General features: G+C 35.4%; 1 protein-coding gene across 2 annotated transcripts; it reads right to left on the reverse strand.

The window, feature by feature from the left end:
* Window positions 1-216: 216 nt before the first annotated feature.
* Window positions 217-21,528, reverse strand: LOC117322216 (basic leucine zipper and W2 domain-containing protein 1-like). Of its 2 annotated transcripts, none has more exons than XM_033876990.1 (14): window positions 21,411-21,528; window positions 17,555-17,622; window positions 17,093-17,175; window positions 15,126-15,219; window positions 13,957-14,072; window positions 13,506-13,571; window positions 13,081-13,216; window positions 12,544-12,653; window positions 9,447-9,533; window positions 8,299-8,382; window positions 7,436-7,501; window positions 4,763-4,982; window positions 4,052-4,174; window positions 217-2,009 (listed from the first exon to the last, which is right to left on the reverse strand). In XM_033876990.1, exons 2-14 carry the CDS (start codon window positions 17,613-17,615, stop codon window positions 1,987-1,989), a joined length of 1,269 nt encoding a protein of 422 aa, XP_033732881.1. In that variant the 5' UTR covers window positions 17,616-17,622; window positions 21,411-21,528; the 3' UTR covers window positions 217-1,986. The 2 variants fall into 2 exon arrangements, with proteins under 2 accessions (XP_033732881.1, XP_033732882.1); XM_033876991.1 differs by having other exon boundaries at window positions 21,443-21,469.
* Between the last annotated feature and the right edge of the window lie 43 nt (window positions 21,529-21,571).

Consider the following 21,571-nt stretch of genomic DNA (forward strand, 5'->3'; position numbering starts at 1 on the left):
CGTGCAAACAGCTTGTGTTCAAGTATAAAGGGCTTCGACCAGATGTAGTAGCAATTTGCACAAAGTCTGCATGAGTATCAGAAATATAGCTAGATTACAGAATTTCACGGGGAGGAATCCGATTTCAATGTGAAATCAAGGAATTGCTTTCATCAGCCAATTTAGACTGATCCATTACACACAAGAGTACTAGTTTAAATGACAATAAAAACTCTCTTTTCTAACACTGATATTTTAATAGAAAGGATCCATAGAAATTTACAAAAATATTACATGCACTCCCATACGTATAGAGGTCATCGTACCATATAAGGGCTTTGCATAGACGTTGAATTTGGGTTGAGTGAGATCACGACACGAGATCTAGCAGCCTAAAGTAAGTGATGGGTGTTCAAAAATTAGCATTTTCCGACTTTTTACCTATTTTATTTATCTATTTTTTTTCCTTCTTCAAAACAAAAAACTTTTCTCAAAAGAGGACACAATGCATAGCTCTATACAGGAAAACAGTCTTGTTAGTTTACAACCATTTTTCCTCTACAAAAAGAATCACCTTAATTTCTTGTCTGATATTTAAAACATAAGATATTAGTTTTAAAACATAAGAAATGTTTCCTGGGCAAGTATTAAGAATTTGTTCAGACTAAGGATCCCAGCTAATGAGATTCCACCACACAACAGAGACAACCAAGACTAGCCTGACATTTTTTCTTAGAGTTTATTACGTATTTACTTATCTTCAGGAGTACAAAAGGCAGGTTTCATATAATTGGTCTCAACAAAATAAAGTACAAGTAATTCAATATTTTATTATTGCATTGTCCTCTATCAGCTTAGCCAACTACCGGTAGTAACCAGTGACTGATCTGATGCTTTACTTCAAACCTTCAGAAATATTGGAAATGTTTATATTGTTATATTCAGGATCAGCATCAGAAAAATATGTCAACAGGTTTGATGATTTTACTGAATTTAAAAAAAATGTTGATGTAATTGCAGAATTTACAAATTGAAAGATCTTGTTATCAAATATGAACTACCTGAATTGGGTACAACCCTCATAATGAGCTTAAAAATACACAGGACATTGGTCAACCTTGACATTTACATAATCCGTCTCAATAACTTGACCAACGATGAAAATCTTCCTGGTCAAAGTAATACATGATCTGACAAATTAAGATTTTTTGACAAATTGTACAATAACCACAAGATGATAACACATTAAAACAATTAACCATTTTATCACTGACATAGATGTTTTTTGTATTAATACCTATTGAACATTATCACTGACATAGATGTTTTTTGTATTAATACCTATTGAACAGAGATGTACATTTGATTGATAACCAATTTGTGATCAATAGAATAAATAAGTTCTTAAATGTACAACACTTAAAGCAAATGCCTAATGTAAGCAACATGAAATTCATTGGATGGACTGGTTACAATGTTACACTTCAAAAAGAATGGAAATGAAAATAGCTAAAAATTTCTCCATGTATCCTGCAAAATACATCCCAATAATTAAAGATGGACCATTTTATGTACATCCTACCTGTTTCCCTGATCTGAGTGCCCTGTTGACAGTGTCACCCAAGATAAGTAGTCCTCAATACGTTTTCAAATGTACAAAATCTCTATAGCATATCATTTGAATACAAAACTTTCCTCATCCTGTTTTTATTTTGACAAATCAAATCTATATTTTGTTTCCGAGGCTAAATAACATGACCTATATTTCAACCCTGAGCATTGTCAATATTATTAGGTAAAATAATTTCACTTCACTAAAACTCTCTTTTATAACTTACATGTATTCATAACTTGACCTACAGTAACCAATGTCAACTCTGTATAAAGTATTAGCTGTTTTCAGGGGATCTAACTGAAGGTTTTGACAAACATGAGGGATTTTTACAGATTAAATATTGTGCCAGTAACATGGGTACTACATCATTTAGTGATTGTCACAGTTCATGACTAGTCATCATCTTCCTCAGATTCTGAAAAATACAAAACAAGCTTGATGAATTATAGATGACTGACTGGACCTTAATATCACATACATTCTAGATATGTAGCAATTATTTACATCACAAGTACCCTCTCATCAGTGTATGTGTAACACCTAGCTTTAAGTCACAATCGTTACTTCATGCACTGTGGCATTACCAAAGAGGACAAAGTTAATTTAAATCATCATTTCGGATATCATGTCTGCCTGATTAAGTTGTTTTTCAATGAATTTTTACTGAAATGTTTAAAGCCACATACTCCCAAAGAAATATGTTTACATTTTGACCTCTTTACAGTTTTCAGATTTAAAATATACCCAACAAATTATTGTGAATCAAAAACTGGAGGAAAATGTGTATTTATAAAAGTATAGGGGAAATTCCCAAAGATAACAACTTGGTCTGATGGACCAAGTTTCTATGTAAATTAATCCCACAATGCAACAGACAGGTTAATAGTCAACACAAAGTGGCAGAATGCCAAAAGTGTCGTCCTACCAACAAGAGGACCACAGGGCCTGTATCGCTGGCCTGGTTGGATTTGACCATTAACATCAAAATATGTTCATGTGTAATTTGTTAATAGCTTTATTTCTTGATGTCAAACAATGGCATATATGGTTAATGGGAAGGGATCTCAATTGCTTCAAAGATAAAACCCAGAATTGAAGCTCAGACTCCTTAGGGATGTGAAAAGACTCCAGGGACTGTTTTTAATACATGATTGTGTTTAAAGAAACTAAGTCCCTTGGGGTGGGGAAATACCCCAGGGATTTTTTTTACATCATAATTGTATTTATATCTTGATGCCCAACAATGCTGTACATGGTAATGGGTTGGGGATCTCAATGATTTCAAAAATATAACCAAGAAACTATTAAAGTCCCTGGGGTTGAGGAAAGACCCCAGGCCTGTTTTTACATCATGATTGTGTTCATCGTTCAGTTCCAGAGATGTTGCAATATAGCCAAATAGCTTCCTTTTGGCCCAACCACTGAACCCCCTAGGGGTCAGCTGGACCATTTGTAGCTTTTAGAATCCCACCCCCTATCTTAGTTTCAGAGAAGTTGTCATATTGCCAAATGGATCTCTTTTAATCACGCCATCAGGTCCCAGACGGAGGGTCAGCCCCACCATTTGTACAATTTTGAATCCTTACTCCATAGGGGTGCTTCCAATCAAATATGAGCGATATCCACTGGTTAGTGACAGAGAAGAAGTCATAGCCCCAAAAATATTCTACAAATAACATTATTGCATGAACTCTGTCAATTCAACGGTTTTCGAGTTATGGCCATTTAAAACTGTTTAGGTATGACATCATGGCAGCCATATTGGATTTTTCACATGCTTCACCCCTTTGACTTGTGCCATATAATATGAACTAAAATAAATTGACATATGTATTGCCATTTTGTAGCATTTGTTCGGACACGATCGAATGCAGAAAAGAATAATGATAATAAAAATTATAAACAGAACAGAAACAATAGGTCTTTTCAGCAGTTGATGAAAATCCCTAATTATCAAAATCACAGATGGCCGCTTGTCAGCCATGTTGTTTTCCGATCAGTCCCAAAATGCAATATGCATAACTAGGGACGAAGGGAACTTACAGATGAAATTTGAGAAAGATCCCTTCAGCACTTTTTGAGAAATAGTGATAACAAACTTCAATTTCAAAATCCAAGATGGCCACCTATCCACCATGTTGCTTTCTTATCTGTTTAGTACTTTCTGAGAAATAGCAATAACAAGAATTGTTTATGGAGGGACGGACCACGGCCACAGGGCAATTTGAATAGTCCACAATCTGATCTCGCAGCGAGTTATTTTTATACACGGTTGTCACAAGGATTCCCCTGGTCAAGTGTACAATCCAATGGTTATTTTAATGTTAGGAGAGCGTGAATGAGCATCTTGGATTGCCATTAATACACGAGTGCAACTAGAATTTCAGGTTATTTTGGAGTATGTGGCTTTAAGTTAAATGATAAACCTAGGACCAAAATTAAAAGATAGCATCATACCTTCTTCGGCATTCTCTAGCCACTCAACAAACTTGGACATCTGTTCCAAAAAGACAGATTTGCCTTTGGTGGAGTGGGCCTCCTTGTACCACTTCAGGATAACATCCTCACTCAACACATCCACTGAAATGAAGGGAATCAAATGTTGTCAGTGTTTAAGTTTGACATAAAATATCAACTTTATGATATTGCCATTATAACTTTTAACAAACCATATTTCGATAGTAAGAGCAAAGAAAATTCAAACACTAGAATTTCAAAAGCAGAAAACTGATATTACAACACCAGGTTTAATTTTTTTTTTATATATATTTGTTTTATTTTTCAGAAGTTTTCAAGTACATAGTATACAATTGTATTCAAAAGTAATAATCATTATTACAGTATCATAAAATTGCAGAAGATCTAACACACACACACCTTACTCTACATTCATAGAATCATTGATTATCTATTGATGAATTTTCCAAATATTACTTTTACACTATATTTAAAGATAGGAAGAAAGCAGGAAAAAAAAAGTGAAGCAAAGAGAAATCATTATGAGAAAGAAAAAAAGAAATAAGAAACAGAACAGATGCATAGAAGGTATGGACAAGTACATATATAATAACAAAGACACACGCTCTCTCAGTCGGAGAGAGAGAGAGGAGGGGGAGATAAGAAATCAAATATTTACAGTATGATCTGTCTACACCAGGTTTAACTTACTTTTGTACAAAATGACAACAATCTTTTGGAACACCTTCATGAAGGCCATGTTGTCATAGCAATACTCCTGGATTTTCACAAGCAAAGCCAGTTCTGATTTGGGAGTCTTGGCAATGGCAGATAGTAGCTGTCCATATGCTTTGAGGTGGCGCAGAGCTTGTTCAGCCACCAATTCTTCCTTCTTGTTCCATTCTACACAATCCATGATTGTATTCCAGACCTGTCAGGTTCATAGCAGAATAACATACTTATCAACATTTCTGATCAGATTGAGATGGCATGGAAAACAAAAGTCACAAGGGCTTTAATAGTCACATACAAACTGATAGCTGTTGTTTTTGTTTTTAAATTGAAAATTCAACACATTTGAACAGTGTGGTCTTAAGGTAGGTGAAGGTCATATAGTTCGACAAACTTTTAAAAGCATGTCACTGTCCTAATGTCATGACCACTTGAGCTCTGTGACCTTAAATGTACAGTGTACCCTCGACCTATCGCCACCCGAATCTACCGCCACCTACACCCCTAGAACGGACTTCCCTTCTATATAATTCCCTCGTTAAGTTCGCCACCCTCGCATACCGCCATCCGCCACGTTCATAACAATACAAACGTCCCAAATCCCTATATATTACCCTCGACGATATCGCCATCGTGGTCCGTTTTTTCTGCAATCGAGGAACTCTTTAGTGTTCTATTTATAGAATTAGGGTATTTCCTTTTTCACGGGTAACTAAGTTATACGCTTGAATGAGTTTCTATCACTCAATGTTTATATATGTGACATCTACACACAGGTATGGTTTGATTTGTAATAAAGCATGACTGATTTCTGCTCAATAAGTGTCCTTATTTATGGTATGAACAATTTGGCTTCGTCAGTCGAGATGGAAACTCCGAGACGAAAGCGTGTTCTTCGGACTTGATCCAGTGCCGCGTAATTTCCAATAAAATTTGACAGACTTTTTTCAGAAATTACATATGTAAATGTGTATTTGTAAGCTACGAAACGTACGGTCAATACCATGGTGTCTTATATGTTAACTCATTGTGTATTTATTAAAACGTTGGTACAACATCTTTTACTGTTGTAATTTACATGATTCGATAATAACCCCACCCTCGTCATACCGCCATAATTGACACGGACGAAATGTGGCGATATAACGACGGTAGACTGCATGTCAATGTCATATTTTTTTGTTTTTTTAAACAACTTTGGTAGTTTTGGATGACAGCATGAAAAATATAACTAAGAAACTTCCCTCAATATCCGTTATTGGTCCTTGCTCCTCCAACCCCCAGGAAGCCACACAATCCTTTTACACAACATTTGATCACATTTGCCCAATGGTGCTCCAGATCATTCATGTAAATCCATTCAAGTGTTCAGGACTAGTAGGGATTTAAAGGATTAACCTTAATTTCACCTACTGAGCCCCGCCTCTCTGGCCCCTAGAGGAGCCACACACTCTGTTTATACAATGTTTGCTTTGATTTGCCCAATAATACTCCAGACCATATTTCATCAAAATCCATGAAGGCATTCAGGACTAGTAGGGATTAAAAGGATTAACCCCAATTTCCTCTACTAAGCCCTGCCCTTTTGGCCCCAGGGGAGCCACACCCTCCATTTATACGACATTATTTCTCTTTTTCCCAATAATGCTCCAGATCAAATTTCATCAAAATCCATTCAGGCTTTCAGGACTTATAATAGTAGGGATTTAAATGATTTACATCAATTTCCTTATTAGGCCTGGCCCCTCCGCCCCAGGGGAGCCACACTCTCCATTTATTATATACATTTGATCCCCTTTGCCAAATAACTCTACAGGCTAAATTTCATCAAAATCAATAAAAAGCGTTCATGACTAGTAGGGATTTAAAGGAAATGTTAATGGACGCAAGACACAGCACCATGGCATAAGCTCACCAGCCCTTCGGACCAGGTGAGTTAACAAAGGAGTGACGTTTGTCACATTAGACAGGTGGTCGCTACATAGAGGGTTGTTATATAGTAAAATATCATGGGATATCTGAAAATCGGTCGTTATAGACAGGCAGTCGTTATAGAGAGGCAGTCGTTAGAGCAGGTATGACTGTACCCTAGAACAGGTAAAAGTATAGCTGTTTAAATACAAACTCTGATGTGCAAATAGCATTGGAATAATTTCAATAGATTATATATACTGTGTTACCTGTCTAAACCAGATGTTGCTGGGACCAGATAATTTGGCCAGGTTTACACAGGTATCTGGTTTATAGAGATCGGTAATCAACAACATCTGAGAAATGGGTTCTGACTTTAATTTAAAACAAAGTTAATGTACACCCCAGCTATTCAATTACTTACTACAATAAGTCTCTTTGGGTGGGATAAGAACCCTGGGCCTATTTTTACATTAGGATTGTGTTTATCTCTTGAGGATTTAAAGGATTTACCTCAATTACCTCTATTCGACCCGTAATCTGGCCCCTGGGGAAACACTCCCTCTCTTTATACAACACTGGATCACTTTGCCCAAAAATGCTCCAGACTAAATTTAATAATATGTGTTTCTTCAGATTCCACTAGCACATGTCCCCACACATCTGGAAAACCCTCAAAACATCAATAGTAGATCTAGAGTCATTTTGTCCAATTCCCTCACACAACAGCTCATTACTTACCAGGATAGTGGTTTCTTGTTCACCTAGGCCATTTTTCTGCATCTGTTCCAGAAGGAAAGCCTTTATCTGCAAATAGTTTCATATGTAGACAATACCTATTCGATAAATTTGTTTTCGGTAATTTAAGATTTAAAAATCAGAGTGAGCGAGCGATTTTAAAAAAAATTTCAAGATGATTTTAAATTCCTGAAATTGTGGAGCGAGTGATTTTGACGGACACAATATCAGGACATGTCTTTGGCCCTTTAAGTGATTAATCACCATGATAGTGGATTAGGTTTTGGTATTTCCGTGTATTGAAACAAACAATTCTGTTTACCAATTGCATGCCAGTGTGTTTACTTAAATGTGTCAGGAACTTACACCCAAATCCTAAAGGACCCTAGGAATAATGATATGTTGTTTCTTTTCCACAGCTAGGCAATGTAATACACTTTCAACTCGATTTGATCAAGATCAAAACACAGGATTTCCATCTAGGACATGATCATAGATATGTTATCGTTTTAACGGACGCTTTTAGACGTTTTCTCTTCGGATTCATCATTTTTTTGTTGACGCGAAAATTGGAGCGATAAAATTTTGCTCTCATTTTTATTTTCTTAACACACCAACGGTAAATCTGACAAACAAAAATTAAAATTGGTATGGCCTTACGGAATACCTTATTGGTAACATTGTCCTGTAGCATAAACCTCTGTATATTAGCTAGTTAAAAGATAATCCCACTGCCAGTTTTCTAAGCTGTCGTCTGTACTACAGTTTGTGACAATGCAAATTTACATGCATTTCTCAACACTAAAAAATTGTGTTTCTATGCTGAACATTACTCTTTGTATAGAACAACAATAAAACATACAAACCTCATTAGGAGTTTCCTCAGTCTTAACCATCTCTGCAAGTTCTTTCTGTAGATATTTCCTGTTTTCCTGATTCTTCTGAGCTTTCTGTAATGATAAACAATTTTATATTAGAAAATAATTCTTTCTTTTTGTTTTTGGTTAAGGAAATAAATACGATACTCATACTCGTTATCAAAATTCCTTCTTTCCCAGCTTTTCATTATCCAACCTGGTTTTATCCACCATAATGTTATTTGAATCACCGGTCTATCAAAATACTATTTAATACAGTATCTATAACGCATAAACAAAGTGCCAAAGCCACTCATAGGTGCTGTGCATGAGGCAATGAAATACAGGAGAAAAGCAAGTACAGTCAAACCTCGATGATACAAAATTCGTTGATTGAAATTTCTCGCTTGGTCCCGAATTTCCTCACTATATCATGCTAAAACGAACCTATGTATGATTCAAATTTTTACAAATCAAAATTTTCGATGTATCAAACTTTTTTCATGGACCATTAGCTTTGATATTATATGTAAATGACATTTCACGATTTGATTTTTTTTTTCATCTGTACTGACCATTGGACAGGTTGTTTGTCGTGACCCCCCCCCCCCCCCCCCCCCCCTTAGCTACACTTCACAACTCTCTTACTGACAATAGGGATTACGGTAGCATGTGTTGTCTACTCCCGATCATGGGGTTAATTTATAATCATGCCCAATTAATAGATTATGTATTGAGAAGCCATTTGGGTCAGATGACCTAAAAGATAAAAGTATTCCTAATAAGGTGGACCCAAACGGCTGTATTCCTAATAAGGTGGACCCAAACGGCTGTATTCCTAATAAGGTGGACCTAAACGGCTGTAGTCCTAATAAGGTGGACCTAAACGGCTGTATTCCTAATAAGGTGGACCCAAACGGCTGTATTCCTAATAAGGTGGACCTAAACGGCTGTATTCCTAATAAGGTGGACCTAAACGGCTGTATTCCTAATAAGGTGGACCTAAACGGCTGCAAGTATGGGCTCTAATGATTTGGTATATTGTTAGAAAATGAAGACCAAATTGTTGATTCATAAGTTTCACTTGCCCAGTTTTTGTTTTTTACAACCTGAATGTCAGAATGTTGTATGTTAAATACAGAGCTGTAAAACATTACCAGAATATTTGCCATTTGGGGCAAGCCTTCCTTCTCAAAGTGTACCACAAACGCATCATAGCTTCTCTTATTCAGTGGGTACAGCTCCTGATAAACAAACAATGATAGTCTATAACAGATAATGTCAAACAACAAACAATGATAATCTATTACAGATAATGTCAAACAACAAACAATGATAGTATATTACAGATAATGTCAAACAACAATGATAGTCTATTACAGATAATGTCAAACAACAAACAATGATAATATATTACAGATAATGTCAAACAACAAACAATGATAGTCTATAACAGATAATGTCAAACAAACAATGATAATCTATTACAGATAATGTCAAACAACAATGATAGTCTATTACAGATAATGTCAAACAACAAACAATGATAATCTATTACAGGAATAGTCAAACAACAAACAATGATAGTCGATACAGATAATGTCAAACAACAAACAATGATAATCTATTACAGATAATGTCAAACAACAACAATGATAGTCTATTACAGATAATGTCAAACAACAAACAATGATAGTCTATTACAGATAATGTCAAACAACAAACAATGATAGTCTATTACAGATAATGTCAAACAACAATGATAGTCTATTACAGATAATGTCAAACAACAAACAATGATAGTCTATTACAGATAATGTCAAACAACAAACAATGATAGTCTATTACAGATAATGTCAAACAACAAACAATGATAGTCTATTACAGATAATGTCAAACAACAAACAATGATAGTCTATAACAGATAATGTCAAACAACAATGATAATCTATTACAGATAAAGTCAAACAAACAATGATAATCTATTACAGATAATGTCAAACAACAATGATAGTCTATTACAGATAATGTCAAACAACAAACAATGATAATCTATTACAGATAATGTCAAACAACAAACAATGATAGTCTATTACAGATAATGTCAAACAACAATGATAATCTATTACAGATAATGTCAAACAACAAACAATGATAGTCTATTACAGATAATGTCAAACAACAAACAATGATAATCTATTACAGATAATGTCAAACAACAAACAATGATAGTCTATTACAGATAATGTCAAACAACAAACAATGATAGTCTATTACAGATAATGTCAAACAACAAACAATGATAGTCTATTACAGATAATGTCAAACAACAAACAATGATAGTCTATTACAGATAATGTCAAACAACAAACAATGATAATCTATTACAGATAATGTCAAACAACAAACAATGAGTCTATTACAGATAATGTCAAACAACAAACAATGATAATCTATTACAGATAAAGTCAAACAAACAATGATAATCTATTACAGATAATGTCAAACACCAAACAATGAGTCTATTACAGATAATGTCAAACAACAAACAATGATAGTCTATTACAGATAATGTCAAACAACAAACAATGATAATCTATAACAGATAATGTCAAACAACAGACAACTTCAAAACAGATTCAGGTCATATAGGACGTTATTTTAACTCTTTCAGTACCGCTGTCGACTATAGTAGACATAAAAATGTGCTCCCTCTTCCCTGTTGTCGACTATAGACGACATAATTTCAAGCACCCTCTTCCCCACTGTCGACGACTATAGTCAACAGGCTAAGTTGACGTTATTAAAGTGTTGATTTGTTGAAAACATCAACTGACATATACAATTATCCAATGCAATGACATATAAAATGCGTTGAACACTTTTGAAACAAACATTTTGGTTGATGAATTTGTTTTTATTTCGTTTGTGTTACATGTTTTTCCGTTATAGTAATAGGCGATATTTTCTCAATATGTTGTTAATGTAAACAAAATGGTAGCTTGCTACATTTGCATTTTAGATATCAGAGTCTAGGATGTTTCAGAGTGTTCAATCTGACATCTATATCTTATTTTGTTAAATATTTCTTAATCATGTACAAAGATAACACTAATCTTTCCGTTTCTATATGAAAAACACAACACACCAAAAATGCACATGTTGTCTGCCATTTTGTTTAAACTTCTGGGGGCGAGCCTAATAAATTCTACTTCCGGTACGGAATCCGGAAAGATCACAAAGTACGGAAAGAGTTAATGAGAATTTCATTTTTCAATAATTTATATATCCAGTCCAGAATGTACCATGGTTTATGGGTCTATTAGTAAACAAAAACAAGAGGTCAAATCCATTAGTCCATGGGGGTCAGTCGGCCAACAATTGCATACAATCAAACTGCCTTCCAAAAACTGCTAATTTCAACCAAGTTGAATTATTTCCAAAAGAAATCCAATAGATAATAGTCAAAAATGTGATTTCCCTATATAAACAATAGTAAAGTTAACCTCCTCCCCAGGGTCATGAAATTCAAAATTTTGGTAAAGCACATTAGGACCCTTCCATCTATGATGAGTGTTTGATTCTATCTTATTTGGTCTCTTGGGGAGGTGTTTTTTGTCAGTTAATTTGACCTTTTTTGGTCCCGTTCGTCAATCCCCTGGGGGGTATGAGCTTTTTTGGTCCCGTTCGTCAATCCTCTGAGGGGTATGAGCTTTTTTGGTCCCGTTCGTCAATCCCCTGGGGGGGTATGACGTTTTTTGGTCCCGTTCGTCAATCCCCTGAGGGGTATGAGCTTTTTTGGTCCCGTTCGTCAATCCCCTGGGGGGAATGACGTTTTTTGGTCCCGTTCGTCATTCCCCTGAGGGGTATGACGTTTTTTGGTCCCGTTCGTCAATCCCCTGAGGGGTATGACGTTTTTTGGTCCCGTTCGTCAATCCCCTGAGGGGTATGACCTTTTTTGGTCCCGTTCGTCAATCCCCTGAGGGGTATGACCTTTTTTGGTTCCGTTCGTCAATCCCCTGGGGGGCGAGACCTTATGATTAACAATTATTGGTTGACATTTGGCCATGTGAGGTTCCTGCAAAATTTCACTGAAATTGGTTCAAGGGTTTCTGAGAAGAAGTCGAAAACGTAAATTGTTTAGGGGCGCACAACGAAGGACAAAAGGCAGTAAAATGTTGACGCCTGATGGATGGATGGCAGACGCCACACCATGGCATAAGCTCACTTGCCCTTCGACAAAATGGCACTTACCAGCAATCTTAAATCCATCTGTGATTTCTTTAGAGCGGCAAAGACCGCATTAACGTCTTTTTCCTCAAGCCATGTTCTGAACATCAAGGTGGAGAATTCCAATGATATTCCTGTTTAAAAAGTAAGCAGAATTGATAACAAAGACTGGCCTAAACGGTCATATGACCAAGACTTAAAACAGGGACGCGTCCTTCCATCCCAAGGTATCAAACCAACCTCAAATAAATTATGATTATGATTGCCCTCCCTTTATATTTCAGATAAAAACTGGCTGTAATCTGTGAATGCATTAAGGAGGAGCTATATTTTAAAGCAAAATTTCGGCCAAGTTTAACTTTATGGGGACCCACCTCGCTGTTCCTAAGAGTCAGCTCAGCTTAATTTATACAAATTATGACTGCTGTCCCCAAATGATGTTTCAGATCACAGTAGTAAAACCTCTGAGAGCACCAGTCTCACTTTTACGATTATTCCTCCCAGGTGAGACCAAAACCACCCAGCAGGGCAACTATAAACACAGGTTTGGGGAGATCTTACCTTCTTTAACCAAATTATCTTCAAAAAGTCCCTGTAAACATTTTGGTGTGCAGAAACCATTTGCCAGGATGATGCCAGTGATCTTAGCCAATTTTGTCTTGTCTTCATTTTTGAATCCTCTTGTGAACATCAAAATCTGCCAAAGCAAAATAAATCAAATATTCAATACAGCCAATCAAATGTAACCTTAAGTTCAGAAAAACACTTGCAGAGGCAAGAATACAATTTGCCAAAACCATTGAATGTGTACAAAAAGACTCTTGTTTTTGGTACCACAACCTACATTTTCTAGGTACTACATGCAATAACATTGCAGTGGAGAGGTTTTTGATTACTGCAATGTTTTTAAAATTTCATCACCCTGATTATTTCAAATTGATCTGACGAAATACCTGTTATAGAAATATTTTTTTTAGTATGCTTACCTTCTTAAGAGTCTCCTCAAAGGATCTCTCCAGGTACTTGTACCTTCGGAGTAGCTTGCTGAAAACCTGAAATGAATTCCACATTAACTATCTATGGTAAATCAAGACTTAATTCCACATAAACTTTCTATGGAAACTCACTAATTTCCACATAAACTATCTACGATCAATCACTTAATTCCAAAAAGTTGGTAAGTGTTTATATCTATGATAAATCCAGACTTAATTCCACATAAGCATTCTATTGTAAATAAAGACTTAATTTCACATAAAATATTTGTGAACATGAAGACTTAATTCCACGAACTATCTATTGTAAATATAGACTTTATTCCACATAAGCTTGCTAAGGAAACTCACTAAATTCCACATAAACTACCTTTGGTAAATCAATACATGTGATCAATAAATGTGATTTGCTATTGAAGTTTGATGGTTAAAGTACACTTACTTCATAGAAGGCCTTGAGTGATTTAGTGTCTTCTTCACAACAGAAAACACAAACATTAGTTCGTGTAGCCTTTGTTGAGTCTGGGTCTTTGTCTTCAATAATAGTTCCACCAGGGGCTGTATAACACAAACAGAAACTTGTACATTCCTTCATTCCACTTCATACAAGATTGATGTTCATCAAGTTTAGAAACTCCGATTTTCACAAGGAAAAAAGTCTTCAAATTTCCTTTTTCGGAATTTTTTACCATAGCTTTATAGGCCAGTAAAGGTAAAATGTCTACCAATGACAAATGCAAGAACAATAGTCTCAGATTGGAAATTAAAATACAACATTTAACACGGTGGTAGTACAAACATAACTCTAGTACTGACAGCTATGATTAAGAAAGACATTATTGGCTTTCATGTGAGTAAATCTTGTTGACAGATATGACCAGTGTTTGTTTTTGAAGTAATGTGTCCTAGTTGTAATCACAAAACTAACTGACCATGTCAAATGAAGCCACATAGGCACAGTTGCAATGTAACACACTGACACGCTTATGGACTGGCAACTCCTCTTTTACCAAGCCCCAGAACAGCTACACTAATTATAGGCTAACAGGTGGCAGGGGTCTTTTGTTTATATAATCAGGCCAGAACAGCTACACTAATTATAGGCTAACAGGTGGCAGGGGTCTTTTGTTTATATAATCAGGCCAGGGTTGAAGTGTCTGAATATTCCAGGGATATTTTGAGAAATGACTGCCGAGAGCAGAAGTTGCCTGACATTACAGAAATTTATAGCAAACAAACAACCGTCCGCCGTTCAAAAATCAATAGTCAGATTAGAAAGTTGGTCGCTATACAAAGGGCAGTTATATAGTAAAATCTCACTAGGAATCTTAAAATTGGTCGTTATAGACAGGCAGTCATTAGAGCAGGTTTGACTGCAGTTCTCTTTTTAGAATAACAAGCTGATGATCTAAGCCATGCATCAAAAGCCCAACTTATACAATTACAAAGTCTTCATGTGTCCGTAAGACAACAAGATATCCCAGAGGGATCTTGGCGCCCACCATTGAATGATCTTAATAGATTTCATGTCAGATTGATCTTCTCTCTATTTTTCCCCTTCCTCTTACTATCCCTTTGGGCCAGATGAGCGAAAAACATTGAGAGGCTTACCTAAGAGACCTCCGGCAAACAAGATGTCAAAAAGCTCCTCTGCATACCGCCTGTAGTTAAGTTTAGCTCCAGTGATATCCAAATACTTTGAAACCTTAAAAAAAAATGAAATTCAAAATTAATTGCAATCAAATAAATTCCAAATACATATAAGGTTGTGAAACATGGATCCCCCACCTGCTTTGATGTAAATCGTATAAAGTTTGTAGATATCCCCCCACCTGCTTTGATGTAAATCGTAATAAAGTTTGTAGATATCCCCCCACCTGCTTTGATGTAAATCGTATAAAGTTTGTAGATATCCCCCAACCTGCTTTGATGTAAATCGTAATAATATTTGGAGATATATCCCCAATGCAAATATATGTTTCGAAAACCGACAATCAAATCAAAATAATCATTTTAACATGACATTTAAATATGTGAAGCAAACTTTCATTTCATAGGTCTCATGAGTGTTCAGATGGAATCCTGAGTACCCCGCCATCTTGTCACGTCTCGGAGATTTTATTCTAAACTTGAGCAATTGCAGCATGTCGATCTCAAAAACGTTAGAAATATGTTCTTCTTTAATGTGTGTAAGTTTCTGGTTTAATATTTGTTTGATTCATTACAATTGAATGCATGCAGAAAACGGTTGTGAATAATGTCGACAATAACCTATACTTCAGTAAGGTTCTGCCACTAGGGGGTGTTAGTAAGTTGTTGGAACATTTGGACCAATCAGAATGCTAGGATTGTAAGTGTACATAGACTCCAGAGGTAATGACAATAGGCTGCTTTCCAAGAGCTGAGTATAGTTCTTTCCTTGACCTTTATCTTTAATGTTTGTGGAAGATTATTGATACACTTCTGAATCAGTAAAGCTGCTTGTAAACTTTAAAAAAAATCAACTGAAGGACAAATCGGTCTATTAACAGTCACATACATGTACAATATGCAGAGATAAAATCCAAGATGTATACAGCCTTACTGTTTTTTATTTATATTATATGATGTTAATTAGGCCTAGCAAACATGTTTTATGACCCCTAGTAAAATTGAATATTTTACCTCCGATAGAAAACTGCGGTCGTGCTGTCTGACTATAGGCCTACAGTTTTGACACACAAGACACCAGTACATCAGTTACGGATCATAATCGTTAGATTTTTTTCAAATTAACAAAAAATAATCTTATTTAATACAATCCTCATAAAAAACGGCAATGTAATTTGTTACAAGTTGCATTCAATTCCTGTTGATATTTCTTGTGTATTCTAGCGACATACAAATAAATATGAAACTGCAAATGGTCGCTGGTTCAGTTATATTAGACATAACCGCCATTTTGGCCGATAAGTGATGATCATGTGACGGCTTAAGTGTTTGGCTGCACAGCTATTTATAGAATTGTAAACATTTGACTACGTAAACACGGTTGGTTTTAGGCTTATATAAAATGTTCCTGCATATGAACTCAGGATGAACATATGAGTCTAAGATATGTGGATAGTTTCTCTGTGGACACATGTAAATTTCCACGACATTCAAACTGAATTTTTTTACTTTCCTTTTCAAGGCAAGATTGATACAGAACTACGCCCACAAAATTGCATATACTGATGAGGAAAATGTTTATAATTATAATCTTATATAGTCTAGAACACCAAACATTCATATTTCATTTTAAATAATTGCAGTTACATCAGTTAAATCGTGTCAATAATTGCTGTCAAAATAGGGACTATATTAGGTTGCGGGTGTATCTATCATTTTTGTATTACAAGAGAAGTTGTTAGCCGGAAACAAAAGTGTGACTAACAAAATTTACCCACCACGACTATAACGGCAGGTGTCAAAGGCATCCAGACATTAAAAATGATATCAAGAAATGATACGTTTCGATCAACACTGACACATAAAGGATGCAAACTTTTGCACCCCAAAATTGCTGCTTTTGGCAGATTTATTGACAAGGCCCATACCTGCTCTAGATCTGCACCTGTTTCATTGAGACCAAGAACAATAGCATCTCTAAACGATGTAGGATCGTATTTTTCTTTTTCATCTGCAAATAAAATATGTGGTTAACAACAGCAATTGATTTTAATAGTATTCTTCTGATCAGTGACTTAATATAACGGATTGCAATTGATTGATTTTTTTAATTTTCTCATCTTTTATTACAGTATTTCTATATTACTCCAAGCTCAGGTCTGACAAGATTTTCACAAAACAACCAACAATTTTTTCTGCAAGAATCAATATTAATAAACTACCGAATTAATATTGTTTTGCACATTGCAGACATGGATATATGCAAATTCCAATTATCAAAATACATAAGGTTGCTTAATTCATTGATATATCTGGCAAATCTTCTTAATATTTTTACTGAAAACATTTTAATTCACCAAAATGAATCACATTTTGATCTTTGCTCTTACCCCTTTTCCGAGTCTTCAGACGTTGGCCTGACAGCGAGGGTTTTTCTGCCTTCTGACTCATAAAAATTCTGAAACAAATTTTTTTTTCAATATTGTCAATTGACATTTTCAGATATATTTTATGGTTACTTGGATGTCATTTAAGTTAGTGCATTAATAACTACCTATTGTTTGTATTGAAATTGCCTTCAAAGCTAAGAACGACTATACATAAGAGGACGCTGGCCGCATGGTCAGCCAATTTATTGTCTGGTCATTAATGTGCTGATAAGTTTAACCTTATATTTCTCCAGCAATATAGATGCTTTTTTTTCCTGTTCAAAATGAAAAATTCCATAAATTTTCTTTTCATTAATGTTATTTGTAGTCGTAGCTCTGGTGTTAACTCAAGTTTGATTTTAAACAAGATGTCAATGGGGCCTGTATCGCTCACCTGGTTGGATTTGACCAAACGTCAAAATAATGTTCATGTTCAATTCGTTAATACATAGCTCTATTTGTCAATCTCGAACAATGCTATACTTGGTTATAGTGTGGGATCCCAACTGCTTTAAAGAAATAACGAAGTCCAGACTCTCTAAGGGTGTGAAAAGACCTCAGGGAATGTTTTTACCACATGATTGTGTTTAAAATTATGTTTATCCTTTAACGTCCAGCGATGCTATACATGGTTATGGGATGGATGGTCACAGCAACCATTTATGCAAAATCTGTTCCCCTTTCCCCAAGGATGCTTCTGGGTTCAAATCCATTCATAACTTTATGATAAGCACAATTTAAAGGAATAATCTCTATTTCCCCTATTGGGCCAAGCACCTTTAGCCCCATTGGGGATCATAATCAACATTTACGCAAAATGTATTCCCCTTCCCTCAAGGATGTTTCTGACCAAATGAAGTTCAAATCCATTCATAACTTGATGACTAGGAGCGATATGAATCAATTGCCTCTATTGGGCCCCGCCCCTTGAGGGTCCAAGGTTTATACAAAATCTGATCCCCTTCCGCCAAGGATGTTTCTGACCAAATTTGGTCAAAATCCAATAAGAACTTTATGACTAGTAGTGATTTAAAGAAATTATCTCTATTTCACTATTGGACCTTGCCCATCTGAACCCCAGAATCGTCATTAATGCAAAATCTATTCCACTTCCCCTAAGGACCTTCAGAATAAATTGGGTTCAAACCCATTCATAACTTAAGACTACTAGCGATTTAAAGGAATTGCCACAATTTCCCCTATTTGAACCCGCCCCTCTGGCCCCTTGGAGGTCAGAATCTTCATCAATGCAACATCTGTTCCCCTTCCCCCAAGGATGTTTCTGACCAAATTAAGTTCAAATCCATTCATAACTTTACGACTAGTAGTGATTTAAAGGAATTGCCTCAATTTCCCCTATTGGGCCTCGCCCCTCTGGCCCCTTGGGGTCAGAGTAACCATTTATGCAAAATCTTATCCCCTTTTGCCAAGGATGTTTCTGACCTTTGATCAAAATCCAACAAGAACTTTTTGACTAGTAGCGATTTGAAGCAAATGTTGACAGACGATGGAGGAACACCCAACGGACGACGTGCCATGACATAAGCTCATCAGACATTTGGTCCAGATGAGCTAAAAAAGTGTATTTATTATTAAAATTTGAACTTTGAAAATTTGAGTCACCATCAAGTAAATATAAAAATAGGCATTAACAGGTTACTATGGATTAGTGTTGGAAATCGGTTGAGATATCAACATCGATGATCGGATAAAATCGGTTGGTGTGAACCGATCGATTTTCGATTATTAATCGGTAAGCCTATAGTTGCATACTTCTACAAAATAACAAATTTGCTTTTACCCCGGCATTGAATAGCTATAGGTCTATTTTCTCCTTAACAGAGCTCACCACCATTTTGATTTCATACTAGCTTTACTCTGCATAGCTTTGTATCTTTTTTTTATTTAAACTGAAACAGTATAATAATGATTATAATAAATTAAAACTTTAATTTTTATCCAACTGAAAAAATTTAATTAAAGAAATGATATAATTACTTTTTCTTTACAAATACAACTTCTATCTTTCTAAAACTCTGTCTTTATGTGTTATATTAATAATACATGATTTTAAAAACCATCTGTTATTTTTTAGCCCACCCTTAAAATCTACTAGCTATAGACTCATCCGACCAGTGCTCGAACACAAAACACAGTTTTTTGTTGTTTTATTTCCAATACCTATTGAAAAGTTAAAGCTTAATTGTGATTATACAGGACAGACTTACCGTTAGTAATTTCAAGCCTATCACCGTGACTTTTGCACGTTAGTTTATTTTTGGCAGCAGGTCACATGACACCTGTGCAATAGCGGGTATTTACGTAAGTACAGACCAGTGCTCGAACACCCCTATAAAACTTTTGTTTTCAGTTTTTTTTGTGGTAAAGTCGGTTATATTGTAATGTACATACATCCTTTCTTAAAAAAATATTGTTCAGATTATCAAACATCCCGTGGGATAAAAATAGATCGGAACACAGCGGAAGCTGACATTTTGGACCAGTGCGCATATCTTCCGATTCAGATCATAGTAGCATTGACGAGTAAAGATGTCCCATACCTATTATATTTTGCTAGAAATGTCAAAACTTATTCCTCTTGTCTACATATGGTACACAACCATTGGTACTCGTCGTCAATCAAGCTAAGGTCAACCTTTGTTGGGACAGGTGACGGTAGACAATCGTAGTGGTACCTGCTGTCGCACCCAACTCAGAATCTGTCTTCGTCCGTCATTTTGATATTTTTTTCAAAACTATGTCAGATCTACATTTGAATCATTACTTTTCTTTTAAATTATGTATTTTGCTATAATTCTTTCAAAATACAGATTTTTCCATGAATGCTTACCTTTCCGGAAACGATGTTTGTTTGATGATATTTGATTGTACACTATATGATGACCATTGTCGTCTGCTCAAATTTGGATTATCGTCCTTGATAGAGAGCTATCGCTACCGGAGGTAAGAAAGTGCTGTTTACACCCCATAATACTCATATGGAAAGAACGGACGGAAAGTACGATTTAGGAAATGAGAAGCAAAAATAAACAAAGTGTTCGAGCACTGGTCCCGTTCGAGCACTGGTCAGTATAGTCTAGTATAATGTTGGAATGTGTGAATTAAAGGTTTCCAGTTGTGACAATAGGCAATTACATTGATGTTTAATTAAACCAAAAGTTACATCAGAGTTACATGAAATCCGCTTTAAGTAGCATTTTCAAGGTTCATTGTTTTGTAGTGTATGTTTTGAAACACTACCATCAATGGAAGTGAATCGTAGCTCTGACGACGACCATCAGTCAGAAACTGTCCGTCGTCCAGAGAGCTAGACAGCTATAAAATATACTGTATAGAATAAAACATTTATTGAATATTAACTCTAGTTTAGTTGTGCAATCTGGTATCTTTTAAGCGATATATGCAATCGTACTTGAAAGATTTGATATATGGTCCATTTTTAGACTGTGAATATAATAGTTTATAATATCATATGAGTCATTGTGGTGAAATGGTTAACTTTAAACAGAATAAAATTGAGGAAAGTATATGCCTGAAATCTAAATTATTGACTCGTAATTATATATAAAGACAAATTCAAATAAAACAGAAAATACCATGTTAATCCAAAACGGTTAGTGACCAAAAAATACAAGAAAAAATCTTTCTTATGGAAGCGTTCAAATCTTCGGCTTTCAACACGTGATATGTTCAAAACCACGCTCATTAAAGATCAAAATTTGAAATCAAATAAAGCAAGGTGACTGTACCGAATGGGAATGTAAACTACAAATTACAAGATCATAAAGGCCATTACCAGTAAATAAAAGTCCGGTTTTCCGCAGTTACCTTAGAACTTCCTTCTACACTATGTCGCCCAGAAAGAAAAGAATGAATTCTATATAAAGATTGTAATTCACGTTATAAACTCTCGTCATGTGCACAGAAACGGGATTACAAAATTGTCTATATAATGCT

This window comes from Pecten maximus, chromosome 2, assembly GCF_902652985.1.
Source record: "Pecten maximus chromosome 2, xPecMax1.1, whole genome shotgun sequence".
In the NCBI taxonomy this organism is placed as follows: Eukaryota; Metazoa; Mollusca; class Bivalvia; order Pectinida; family Pectinidae; genus Pecten; species Pecten maximus.